At 42.9% G+C, this 13,078-nt stretch overlaps 1 protein-coding gene across 2 annotated transcripts in view; it reads left to right on the top strand.

Annotated features, from left to right (window-relative positions):
• Nucleotides 1–10,011, top strand: part of CREB3L2 (cAMP responsive element binding protein 3 like 2) — a 35,958-nt gene extending 25,947 nt beyond the window's left edge. For both annotated transcript variants that reach the window (XM_017739980.1, XM_008638139.2), the window contains exons 8-11: nucleotides 430–529; nucleotides 1,447–1,573; nucleotides 2,255–2,480; nucleotides 3,277–10,011. In XM_017739980.1, the coding sequence (XP_017595469.1) occupies nucleotides 430–529; nucleotides 1,447–1,573; nucleotides 2,255–2,480; nucleotides 3,277–3,352 (529 nt within the window). In that variant the 3' untranslated portion in view covers nucleotides 3,353–10,011. The remainder of the gene's footprint in view (nucleotides 1–429; nucleotides 530–1,446; nucleotides 1,574–2,254; nucleotides 2,481–3,276) is intronic.
• Nucleotides 10,012–13,078: the final 3,067 nt, after the last annotated feature.

Below are 13,078 nucleotides of genomic sequence, written 5' to 3'. Positions count from 1 at the left end.
CGATTGCTCATCTATATAAATAATGGCAAAATTCCTTCTGAATTCATGACACAGAGTCAGGGTATATATGCAACTGGTCTCTTGCATGTAGAGCAGTTTCAGTTGTTAATGTGCCATTTCTTATAGAAACACTGAAAATACAGTTTTTATTTATAAGAACTTACTGAAAGTACTAAAGAAATAATTGTTCAGGGACATCAGCTGAGGGAAAAGCAAAAGATCTTTTTGAAAGTTCCAGTGCTAATACATGTAAAAACTTCATAAAATTAAAAACATTCCTTGCTAGTGATTTCAAGGAGAAGACTTTAACCATTTCTACCTTATCCTAAATGCTGTATTATTTCCATGTGTGGAATTTGAAACAAAAAGCTATTTAACCAACAAGCAGGTCAGTGTGTGTGATGCTTGTCTGTTGTCTTTGCTTTCCAGAACACTTCTGCAGCAGTTGCAGAGACTCCAAGCCATGGTTGCTGGCAAAGTGTCCCGCTCGTGTAAGGCAGCTAGCACACAAACAGGGACCTGTCTTATGGTGAGTGTCCCTAAAGCTGGGAACTGTAAGGGAATGAGAATCTCTTTCCACTCCTCAAAGGCACATCTCTTGTTCTGCAAAGCCTCTCAATGGCAAATTTGCAGCCTGGGGAACTCGAGTTCTTTTTCGTGATTTGACAATTTTGAGGGAGGTGAGACTTGTGACTGATGAAGATTAATGATTGTGCGAAGGTACTAAGTTCTGAAGGAGACTGGGCCTGTGCCTTTGGTTGGGTGCTGCAGTGATGAAAGAAGGAGCAATGCTCCTCCAAGTAACCCAGTTTATAATTTCCTGCAGTATTATATGTGGGAAATGGTGTTTAGGGTTATAAAATGAAAATGAAGGGTGATCTTTGAGGCTCGGTTCTTTTGATACCAATAAAAATAAACTTGCTCAAGCAAATCAAAATATGACTGAGGCTGTAAATCTACCTCTGTTCTATTTCAGTAGTAGTAAAGATAAGAAAATTAGTAGAATGAAACATTTCCTTTTCCTTCCTTACACTCATCTATCAAGTTGCCTTTATACCTAAAGTGCTGCAAATTGATGGAAATCATTTACAAGGCCTAAGATGTTCTCCCAGTCTAGCTTCACTGTCACTTGGAAGCAAGACTGGGGCCAGCAGCAGAAGTGACCTTGGAACTTCTCAGCAGTATCTGTAAAGCACACATGGCAGCTTTATCTGCTTTTCAACTTCGTGAGTAAATAAGGCAGCTGGTCAGAATGGTGCAGACATTGAAAATGAAACCAGCATTGAGATGTGCCCTTTAGAACACTGAATTGTTATTGTATAGGTGCCTTTTCTAGGTGTGTAGTGATGAGAATGGCCTCAAATGATTTGTTTTGATAAAGTAGCAGTTCTCATGTGCGCATGTGGGTCAAGTGCACTTACTTCTCCTGCATCCTCCCTTTGCCAGATGGTGGTGCTGTGCTTTGCAGTAGTTTTTGGCAGCTTCTCTCAGAGCTATGGGCCATATCCTTCTGCTACAAAGATGGTGTTGCCCAGGCAGCATTCCTCACCAGAGTCCTACACAGATTCCATTGGTAAGTGACAGCTGTTCCAGTCTTGCTCTTTACTTGGTTGTACTTAAGCACTTGTTTTCCACCCCCATTCCTAACCCCCTTCTCAAGCACCTATTGCTTTTCTGCTCCTTAAATGGCCATTTTTTTATATAAACCCATGTTTTTCTAAGAAGGATAGTTTGGCAAACTATGCTGATGGCAGCAGTCTTCATAAAAATGAGCAAAACCTTTTCCCCACTAGCATCCTTGGTGCTTCTGTTTAAAGAATTTTTGCCTCTGTTTGTGGGACTAAAGATAGTGGTCTGTGAAAAGTAACAGGGTTTCTACTCAGTAGCAAATGTTCATACTGTTAAAATGCACAAATTATTTCAGTTGATGTTTTCTTTGCCACTGTTACCAAAGAGTCCAAGGACTGAATGGGAAATTGTTAGTATTACATAACCATAGTGAACCAATATATTATCAAAGTTATTATTTAATTTTGTTCTTGTTTTGTGAATAATTTAGAGCTTTTTGATCCCTACCTGGAGCATTCCTGTGGTTTCTTTCTTCAGCTATCAAATTGCCAGTTAATCACTGTGAAAAAGAAAGGTCTTTGCTGCTTTGGCTCTGCTCTAACAGTTTCCATTTCCTGAAATGACCAGGGCTGTTCTCTGGGCTCTCTGTTGCTCATCTCATTTTGCCTTCTGTCTTTGTATGCAGTGAGGTCAAGGAGTCTACTAATTTATGAAGAGCCTCACCAGCTGGAGGAGCCATCAAGCCCGATCTCCTTTGCAGATCGCAATGACAGGCAAACAGACACCTCCAAGTTCACAGCACTGTCCCTGGAAGCTGTGTCAGGGACGCAGCAGGATGATATAATGCAATTCACAATAGCCAACGAGACCAGGCTAGAGAAATCAGTGCTGCTGGGCCTGCAGCAGCACAGGTGAGTGCAGGGTGGGCTGCTTGGGACACAGGTGTTCTGTCACTGTTGTTCATGCCTGAAGGCCGGAGGTTAGACTAGCAGCTCAACTATGCTGGGCACCACGAAGCATGAAGTAAGAGTTTGGTTTTTATCTGGAGAGTCTACAAAGTCACTGTTGCTCTGGAGAAGTAGTTACAGCAGAACTGCAGTAATACAGCTACCAAACTCAGTACTTCTGCCAGAAACCTAACCCCTGTAAGCCTGTTAGTTGGGCCTACCCACTTCTTTAAAGCACTTACTTGTGTGCTTCCCAAAGGAATAAGCTTTTGCCAGTTGTATGGAGTGTGAGGTTGTGACTCACTGGGCTTTCTATGAGGTATGGGCGTGAAGAGCTGGAGTTTCTCACAGCAGTCATCTTACTAAAACATTACTGCAGAAAGTTTGCAGGACTCAGTCTCAAGAGACAGACATATAAAATTACCTGAGTACTTAAGTTCCTACACTGAGTTCCCTCACTTTCAGCATAAATGTAAGGGTTTTTTTGTTGTTGTTGTTTTATTTTTTTTTTAGCATAAATGTAAGTTTTGCAGGCCTCTGAAAAGAGAGCGATTCACTGGTTTAAATACATGTGCTTCTTTCTGCTGCACCTTTGCTTGCCTAGAATCAGAGAGATGACTAATTCAGTATGTTACCAGACTCAACTGACTGACAAATACCTGGTAAATGCTGAATGGCTCTTTAGCATTAGCCAATTCAAGCAGGATATGTACTTTTAAAAATTACTATTAGCATTAACCTTTGTTTTTTTGTTCCCTAGAGTCAACTCCGAACTAGAAGGAAATGAAACACTGAAGATAATTGAAATAGATAGAAGAGTCAATGCCACCTCTTAAAAATAAAAAAAGGCCTTTTTTCTTGACTTCCCTCTTTCCCACATATTTTCAACCAAAGTTCCCCTGACTTGTCATCCTCAGTGAACCAAAGTACAAAAGAGAGGGAGTTCAATTTCTGCATTGACTGGTGAGGCTGTGACTACAGATGGGATCTCTTGTCTTTGTAACTCCCTTCCTCACGTCGCACACAGTCCCTGTCTCTGCTTTTATCCCTTTCCTGTCTAATACTGCAAGGGCAGGATTGAATTATGATAACAGATGATGCCAGCAGTGTGCCAGTGACTGGTGGGTGTGTGTGTCTGTACATGCACACAGCTTGATCTGAGCACAAAGACATTCTGGAGAAGGGTGAATTGTGCAAAACCAATGGGAGCATGTGGGTGATAGGTTTCTTGGGAGAAGGTAATTGGGAGAGAGAGGAGATGCAGCATGATGGTGCTTAGAGTCCCACCACAGCTCTGCCTACTGGTCTACAGCACTTGAGCCTTTTGGGGGGATAGAGGCACGTGTGCAGCCTGCTTCTGAAGGGACAAGAAAAGACCCTGACACTGCTGCGTTCAGAGCACAGGCAGGAGAGGGCTAGTCCATGATGCTGCTGAATTGTCCTCCCCTGGCTCTTTCTCTTCTCCCCTCCAGCCTCTTCATCACTTAGCGGGGTAGGTTTCTCTGTGCATTGAAAGCAGTCCTGGTAGGCTTCCCTGCTTCCACCCTTGAGAAATTAAGCAAAGATCAGTCACTGTCTTATCACACTTTGTGTGGGAGAATTACACTAGTTCAACTAAATCTGTTTAGAAAGCAGGTTTTGTTACATTTATGCAATATTTTAGACTGATGCCCTTTAGTCTGCTTAAGGCTAATCTGTTTAGCTTAAATCAGTTCCTTCCCCAAACTTAATCAATGTAAGGCTTAAACCAGAAGTGCCTCCTGAGAGGACCATATGGATTTAATTTATTGGCTTCTAGGTGGCTGATGAAATTTCTTGTTTAGACCCAGTCTCAGATTGTCTTGTGTTTTGTTTTCCCTTCCTTGCCATCTTCCTGTTACTGTTGTAAATAGTATTTATTAGCTTTGAAAAATTCTGTTCAGGCAGTTGCAATGAAGACAACTGAGCTTTCCTAACACTGCAAGTGAGCTGGGCAGACTCTGAAATCGGACACACAAAGATCACTGAACACCCATTTCCTCCCCTTAAGCTTGAATTGTCCTTATATAAAGCCTTGTGTCTTATTTTCCTCTTACCTCCTTTTCCAGAGATGTGATCTGAGACCAACTGCTTTGGGTACAGATAGGCACGGTTCATGCCTAGAGGTGGTGGATACTGTATTAACTGTATGGCAAGGCAGCCTCTAGTCTGAGGAGCTGATTTTGTAGGCAGGAGACCTGTTGAAAGAGGAATGAGATGAGCACATGGGGAGGTGAACTGACTGGCCCAGGCTCAGTGGGAAAGCCAAGAGCAGCAGTCAGGTCTGATCCCGGTCCAGTACTCTTCTCCATGCTTTGTTTTCTCCTTGCCCCACATCGTTACTGTCTTCAAGCGTCCTCTCTCTCAGTACCCTGGTCATGCCTTTGCCTGAGCTGTGCTTCTTGCAATTTGTCCTTGCAGGGGCATGGTTGAACTCAGTCCAGAATGTGAGCAGGGTTTTATCTGGTTCCTACAGAAGGGCACTCGTGCTCCATTGAGGATGGATTTAATGTGAAAATCCTAATTCAGCAGGCTAGCATAGCTACTTTACAGTTTACCAGAAAAAGTCAATTTAAAAAAAAAGTGATTTGAAGCGCTTTTTTTCTTTTACTTTTTTCCTATTGATAAATAAGGGAAAAACTAACCTAGCCTTACAAATAATTTTTTACTATGTACAGTAGATATTTCCTGCAACTATTCTATTTTGTAAAATATTGTATTTGTATTTTATTACAGCAGCTGTCACACCAGCTCCTTTCTTGTTCTTCATTCTCCTTAGACTTTCTTCCTTTGGCATCCTATTTGCCACCCTCAGGCCTGACTCAAAATTCAGCGAAATGAATGGAAGGAATTTGGTGAACTGGAGGGGACTGTGGATCAGTCCCCTCTGTGCCATTTTAAGAAGGTGTTTCACATCTGCGACAGTGAAACAAGTGCCTGACTCCATGAGCTAGTACTGAGTTCTGGTGTACAGATGTGCTTTTCTAGGTAATGCCCTATTTGTCTATGCAAGTGCCTTAATATTTTACCTGAGGTGACCATGAGAGGAGAAATGCTGTTGTAGTCTATTTTGCAAGAGTTCCCTTCTTGGCATGGGTCAGTCTCTGCCATAAAGTCTGTTTCTCTTCACAGTGATCCTGCTGGGTTCTCTGAATCATTCCAGTATCCATTAACAACTTTTGTGTTTGGTTTTTTTTTAAATGGTTTAAGGCTTCACAGTGATCACTGGTGAGTGCCACAAGGGATGGCTGCATTGCTCAGCCACTTGAGGTCAGCAAAGTGACAGGAGAAAGCTGGGGTTGACCCCGACTGGTCAGCATAAGTGGGCAAGGTCATAGTTTAGAAAATTCTTTAAACGGTCTTTTTTTTTCCAGAACCCCCTTGCTTTGCTCTGAGGGCAACCAAGTGGTTAAATGTTTTGCAAAAGGGGGCCCAGGGTGCGAAGCACACCACCACTTACCAGTCTTGCAGTTTGCACTGTGCAGCCTGAGCTCCTGCCCATTGACAGCTAAATGGATCACCTCCCACTTCAGATACAGCTGGCTAACGTCACTGCGTGAAAACCAAAGTGGAATTATTTCTCAGTTCTTAAAACAGATGATTTTGCACAACCAAAATGGCTCCTCCTCTCTGAAACCTACTGCACTCGCCACCATTAAAACTTTGCCCTTTTTTGTGTTTAATTTGGGCATGTTGGTTCAAATCTGGTTGGAAGATAATCATGTTTTCATCCTGAGCATTTTAAACTACCCATGGTCTGGGTCAGGCCTCTGTACTAGTTCATCCAAGCCAGTATGGCCGTACTGATTTCTTGTAAGTGTTTGATAATCTATTGCTATAATCTGAATTTGTGTAATCCTGTAAGTTATTTTTAGGTACTCCTTTAGGGAATCTCTTGACCTAGCACACACATTGCTTGGGGATTTATTGTATTACATGTTACTTTATAATAAGGAAAAGCTTTGCTTCACTTTGATATGTTTGTGATCATTTTTCTTCAGGGGCCTTAATGGAACAGGTTTCTCTGCTAGGGGCCAAGGAATCCCCTGTCATCACCTACTCACAGGCTGTTGCGTGGCAAGGGCCCCACAATCTCCAGAGGGAGTTTGTGCCCGTGTTTTGTACCTAGCAGGGGATGAAGGAGGCAGCACAGGTGCCAGCCTCAGCATCCAGGGATGACCTCAGTGGGAGTGTTGGTGCACTGCAGACCATGTGGAGAGGCAGCTTCTGTGCTCTGAGTTAAGGGCATAGGGCAGGAGTAGTAAGGCATATTCAGGGAGGATGCCAGTAAGTGCTTTTAGTTAGTTCAGCTCTATTACTTGAAGCCTTAGCCTTCTGCTAGTGTGCTTTTTCTGGTGATCAGTGGCTTGGTGCTGTAGAATCGGGTGTGTATGGACAGGATAAGCAAAGGCTTTATGTGCTACATAACTTCCATTTCCAGTAGAGGACTTCAGTGATAAACTTAAGATTCCTCAGCTGTAAGGTTATGTTGCTCATCAGCACAATTTTATACACACTAGTAAACTTACCTTTTGGCCTATAGCTTTAAAGCATCTAGATCTGTTGGGTCTTTGCTTCTAGGGAGATAAGCTATTAAGGAATGTAGGGCATTATTTTATATATATGTATATTTAAAAAGTCTGAAGCACAGGGCATGTGATGTTTCTAGCCTTGTTAGCAGTGTGTAGATAATGTTGGGGCTTTTCCCCCCAGGCTGTTTATAGTTCTTTGCTGCACTTCTTTCATTTCGTTTGTACCATTCAATATTTTTCAGCAGCACAGACTAATGGATTAGGCTGAGGTTCTTAGGCCAGATCCCAGCTGATATAACCAGCATAGTTCTCACACACTGCTCTCGGAGGCTGCAGGTCTGATTTGTACTGACAGGGGACCTCTTCCTCCACGTCTCTCTGTGTAACAGTATATCTCAATGTGTTCTTGATTTTTCTAACATAGACCAAAAATTAATCTAAAAACTTTTTTCCCTGCTAAAGAAACCAACCCACTTCTCCACTCCCATCCCCCCAGACTATCAGTGGTGAATTCTGTCTAGACGCTTTTAGAATGTAGGTCAAGTAAGTGAATGATGCTAATTGCTACGTTGGGAGGGATTTCCACTGAGTATTTGGGCTCTAGATTCTAGCTAATGCCAAGAGGCCATTGTTCAAAACCCACGCAGCTAAGAACAGAGGAATATGGAGTATTTTTATACTCTTGGTGACTAAAATATTTCTTTTTCGAGTCACTAATTAAAAAGGGAACATTTTGTATTCTGAAGGTGAAATGATAGGTCAGTACTTTGTGGCTACAAAAGTTGTCCCAGCCTAAATAATAGTGCAGTGCTATGATGTGTTGCTGCTTTGCACTATCTAGTGATAAAGTTGAACAGGTTTGGGGGTAGCAAAGGGGAATCAACTGATGTATGTGTTAAGTAAGGTCTTTTCAAAGAAGATGTAAGGATTCAATCCATCTTGTAGCTTTCTCATGGCCAATAAAGTGACATTGGGCATTCAGAGAATTTGTTGAAGGTTGATCCAGATTAGTACTGCATTGCTTAGGTGATCAGCATCCATTGGAAACTCCAGGATTGAGAGGGAAGTTGCAATTTGGTTTTTTCATTTTTATGTCAGGCCTTTTTCTGCTTTACCAAGGTGTGTATATATATATATGAATCAAATTCCTGTGTAGGAGAAAGTGCATCATGCGGGAAGCTCATTCGTGATGCTGTTTGGATCTGATGCTGAATGGAGTTTGGATATTCTTTATTAGCAGTAGTCTCTTGTCTGCCCTACAGCTGATCTCCAGATTCTTCCTCCAAGAGCTGCAACTAAAGAGGTGAGAACAGAACATGGGAAAGCTGGATTTGTAGACCTGTCTTACAGAAAGGGGGAAAGAAAGGCAGGTCAAGGGACTCCTCACATCACAGGGAAACCTTCTAGTTCTTGATTCCATAAATCAGCAGTGATAGCCTCTTTCATTAGTTACCTGCTAGGTTTAGCTTTACTCCTATTCCCCTTGCTTTTTAATACTATGTAGTCCTGTTCATGCATACCTGACCTTTATGTTATATCCCACTTTCCCCTCCAAACAGCAGGAAAAGTCTTTTTAAACCTTAGCAGTCCATAGTAAAGGGAGTAGAAGAGAGAGAGGGGAAGCAGAGGCAGGTAATAAATTTTTTTTAACAGGACTCTGCTCACATCTGACTTTACCATGACAGATTTTAATCCAGTGGTGCTGATATAATGGCATCTTGCTTTGTTCATTTGTACAGTTAGCAAGAACGAGTGTGTGTGTGAATCTGTGCACGTGTGCATGGTGAATAATCAAAAGGTATCAAAAACACAGAGTTTTCTTAATGTAATACGTGTTGCTAAATAAAGGCATCTACCTGAACACACAGGGCACTTTGGGCTTGGTGCAGCAGAAAGTCCAGGCATTTCTCTCTGAAACCTGTTCACATTCCACATCACGGAGCACTCGTAAAACTGTTGTGTGAATTGCTGTCTGAAGACTGTCCTGTGATTAACTGTCGACTGAATGTTGTTGCACTGTGTCATTTTGTGTGCATAGACTGTCTGGCCTTTCTATAGAACAGTTCTAGCTTGGTACAAAAAATAATTATTTTATATTCTGGTATCATTTTTGGTCTGTAGCATTATGGCTTTGAATTTTTTTTTTTTCCTCTAGTGGTGTAAGTTAGCCTTAAAAGGTGGCCCCTGGGAACTGATAGCTCAAGGAACACAATTTGTTGAGCTGGTCTTCTGGGGTCTTCCCTGGGAGCACTGCTGCCCTGACTACCCCTTGGGCGCAGTGAAATGCCAGCCAGGGGAAGCAGTTTCCTCTCAGAGGGTGGTGCAAGTACATCCCAGTTTCCCTGAGATTCACTAGGCCTTCCAAGGGTAAATCACCTGGTGTTACTCCCCTGAAGAGAAATACATATCCAGGGCCAATTCCATTGCCTTGGACCATACAGAACAGCACCTTGTGACTAAGTCACTCTGCTGTGACACCCCTAGGGCACTTAAGCTGGTCTTTCCCTCTCCCTCTGTTCATGTGAATGCAGTATAGGTTTGTGCAAACATTTGAAACTATCTAAGATGACAGGGACAGTGATACTAGTGCAAAAGCAACCCCACAGTGATACTAGTGCAAAAGCAACTCCTTGGTAAACTTCACTGGGGCCTCTTCTGACTGCAGATATCTCTATTCTCTTGCCATGTCTATTTAACTCTGTGTCTGTGTTCAGTGGCCTGTCTATTTTTGTACAAGTGCTGTCATCTGGATGCGGTCCCACCTGATTTTCATACTGCAAACATGTCCATTGGGTGGAAAGAAATTGCTGTTTTTCCTTTTTAAATCATCTGCCTGATTCTGTGAGAGAACAGACTACCTGCTTTTGTAGCCTAAATATGTATGTAGTGAAGTATGTTATGCTTTTCATTTCTTGCAAATAAATATTTTCTGTAGAAAAAAGCAAGTATGACTTGTTTGATTTCCTGATGATCGGAAAAAATCTGGGCCCTTGGCTTTCCTGAGTGTGCCAGTGTGTGCAATGTGTCCATCTTCAACATGGCAGAACCCTGGTAATTTGGTGATAGAAAAGGAAGGTAAAAAACAATGATGTGGGGTTTTACTAAAGCTGGCTGCCCCTTCCCTTTTTGAGATTAGCAGAGAATTATATCTCAGTAATGGGTGGAAATCAGGTGCGGGCCGAGGGCATTTCATAGTGATACTGATACTCAGTGCAACTCTGTGCTACAGCCCCATTAGCAGTAAATTCTCCGTACAAGTGGGATCCAGGAAGGCTGATGCTCCAGGGGGCATTGCTTCAACCCAGTGACATCAGGGCCTGTGGGGCTGATCTGTGTGGGCCAAACAGCCCTCTGCAAGGTAAGGCCTTTCCCTGCTCTGGCTTTGCACTGGGCTTGTTTAAACTGGAGTGAGCTCTTAAAAGAGCACTTTCTGCTTTGGCTTTTGGGGACTGGTCCTCTGCTGGCCTTGGCTCGTTTCCTTAGCCTGCCTCACCCCCGAGATAATTCAGGAGCTTTCTCCAGCAATTCAGAAGCTGTTCTGCCTGTGTGAGCACCCAGCATTGCACCCTACAGCCCAAACCAGCATCCAGCCAGGGGACAGAGCTGACCTTGCTACTTTGAGTAGACATGGAAAAGAAATGCCTGATTGCTTTCAGTCTGGGGACTCTGTGGCTTTGCTGGTCATCCAGGGACCTTGACGATGGATGGCCGAGTGCAGATGAGAAAATTCACCTGCGCAGAGCTGGCATCACAAATGCTACAGTGATTTGTTTTATGCTGGTTTTCTACTAGGAAGGAGACCTCATCTATGTGTACCAATCATCCCCACAATAGCAACCAAGAATTTATCTTCCACAGGAAATACTAGCCATGAAAGTAATAGTTCCAGCTTAACTGAAAATGGGAGCAAGACATGGCTTTGGTGCCTCCTTTGCAAGGCCTCTGAAAGAAGGCTGCTTTAGAGTTTGGGGAAGGCAGCCTACCACGAAAATTGGAACACCACGGCCCGCACTAAATTTGTGGCTGATGCGGATTTTCAGAAATGCCTTGATTTTAAAGAGGTTAAAGTAGCAGAAGAAATTGGCAGTGAAGGAGGAAAAACAAGGAAGCTCTTCTCCAAGAATCTAACCTGCATGCCTCTTTCTTTCCAAACAGGCAATTTCACTTGCCAGAACTATTGATCCAGGGCACTTGTTTGCAGCATCAAGCATGTATAGCATTTTTAGAGGAAAATCGTTAGACTGTGACTGATTGGGAAAGTTACCCTCAGCTCAGTTCCTCCAAGCAAACAAAACACAGACCAGTGATTAGCCGTCAGTTAAGAATCTCCTCGGATCTCCGTGTGACCCTTAAAGCATCACACAGCAGGTGATGCTGCAGGCAGGGAGTCTGTGATTAAAAAAGAAACCCACACACAATGGGGAAATGCTGTGTGATGAGCTGTCAGCCTCCCTACCTATCAGCCTCTGGGACATGCTGTTCTTGGAAAAGCATCTTACTGTTTGAATTCAAGGCTGGATTTTGATACTCCTTTCTCAGGCTGATTCCTGTTGCAGGTCAGGAGGAAGGATATCCAAATGCAGATTGTGATGCCTCTCATGGCATGTTTGGGTAGAAAGTGTTCTCCTTGTGCTGTTAGCTATTGTTTGTACCTATTTTACAACAGCATAGACTTCACCCCCCTTGAAGGTATTTCATGGAAGATTCATTCCTGATGCTCCCTTTCTTGATTTGTTTGCTTTAAGGATTTTTAGAAACATGGGCCTCATGCTTGTGGCATGCTGGTGAATTTGTCTTGCCCTATTTATTCCATGCTTCAGATTCCTGGTCTGCAAAGCCAGTGGTGGTTTCCTCCTCTCTGCTTAATCACACTGAGATTAAGCAAAGCAAGGTGATCCAAAGGAGATAGCAATTTGAAACAAAAACATATTTCCTTTCTAATGAATACTAATGCTTGGGTGTCCCTCCAGTTTGTGCCTCAAAAGTTGAAGTGATTTATTTGATTTCTCGTTTTCTTGCTGTTGCCTCTTTGTGGGCTTCAAATGGTCCCTAGGAATGATTTCTTTAAGTTTTCATTGTTGAATTAATCTTACGCTGTATTTGCATGAATTCTATTACACTGCTATAAAATTACTATTTTGTGTGTCTCTAGTAAGGAGGAAATTACAAATTCTGGCCCATACCTTTGCTGTGGTAGAGCTGAGGGAAGATAACTGCTGTAGAGTAAGTTCATGACTGTTGGGTTGTCTCAGTTTCCCTGTCTAAAGAAATGCTTAAGTTCTGGTTAGCCCTCTTTTTTAAGCTCCTTTGGTAAAAACCTGTGTTTGATCTGCTCCGCTGAGGTGGGGCCCTCCTCGCTGAGCCTCAACATCCCTCAGTTCCTCAATGGATGAGCAGTGCTCCACTAGACCTTCAAACGTTGACCAAAAGGGAATGTTTTTGTGGGTGGGTCCAATCTGTCAACACTGGATCTGGAAAGGGAAGCCGGCCACCTTACATCACAATTGAAGGAGATGCAAATACAGGCATACACATGTCTATGTGTATAAATATACTTTTATATGTTTTTTTGTTTTTCCTGAAAGTTGAATGTTGGGGGTTGACCTGGGGATGAATTTTGCATGAACTTAGGAAATATGGAACATTTAAAGTAGACTGACTTCTCACTGGCTAGCCTGGCACACTGAACAAGTAAGGTTGCCTCACCCTTTTCTTCCCAATCCCCTTTTTCATATATCCATCTCTTTTCTATTAGAAAAAGAATTTTCAGTCCCTCCCGCTCTGAATAAAACTTACTGCAGTGCGCACAGTCTGTGCACACTGGAGTGTTCAAAATGGGATTTAACAGGCATGTGAGTAATGGAATAAACCTTCCCTTGGCTTTGCTCCAGAAGGCTGAAATCCCTCCTTTCGCTGCATTTCCTCCTTCATTCCCACCATCCGCCCTGCTATTCATGGCATGCAGTATGGTGAGAAGTTTCCGCCCAGGAAAAAGAGCTCCCCACCTGCTGA

This window comes from Corvus brachyrhynchos, unplaced genomic scaffold (genome assembly GCF_000691975.1).
Source record: "Corvus brachyrhynchos isolate BGI_N302 unplaced genomic scaffold, ASM69197v1 scaffold27, whole genome shotgun sequence".
NCBI classification, from domain to species: Eukaryota; Metazoa; Chordata; class Aves; order Passeriformes; family Corvidae; genus Corvus; species Corvus brachyrhynchos.
This window is presented reverse-complemented; position numbering and strand designations above follow the sequence as displayed.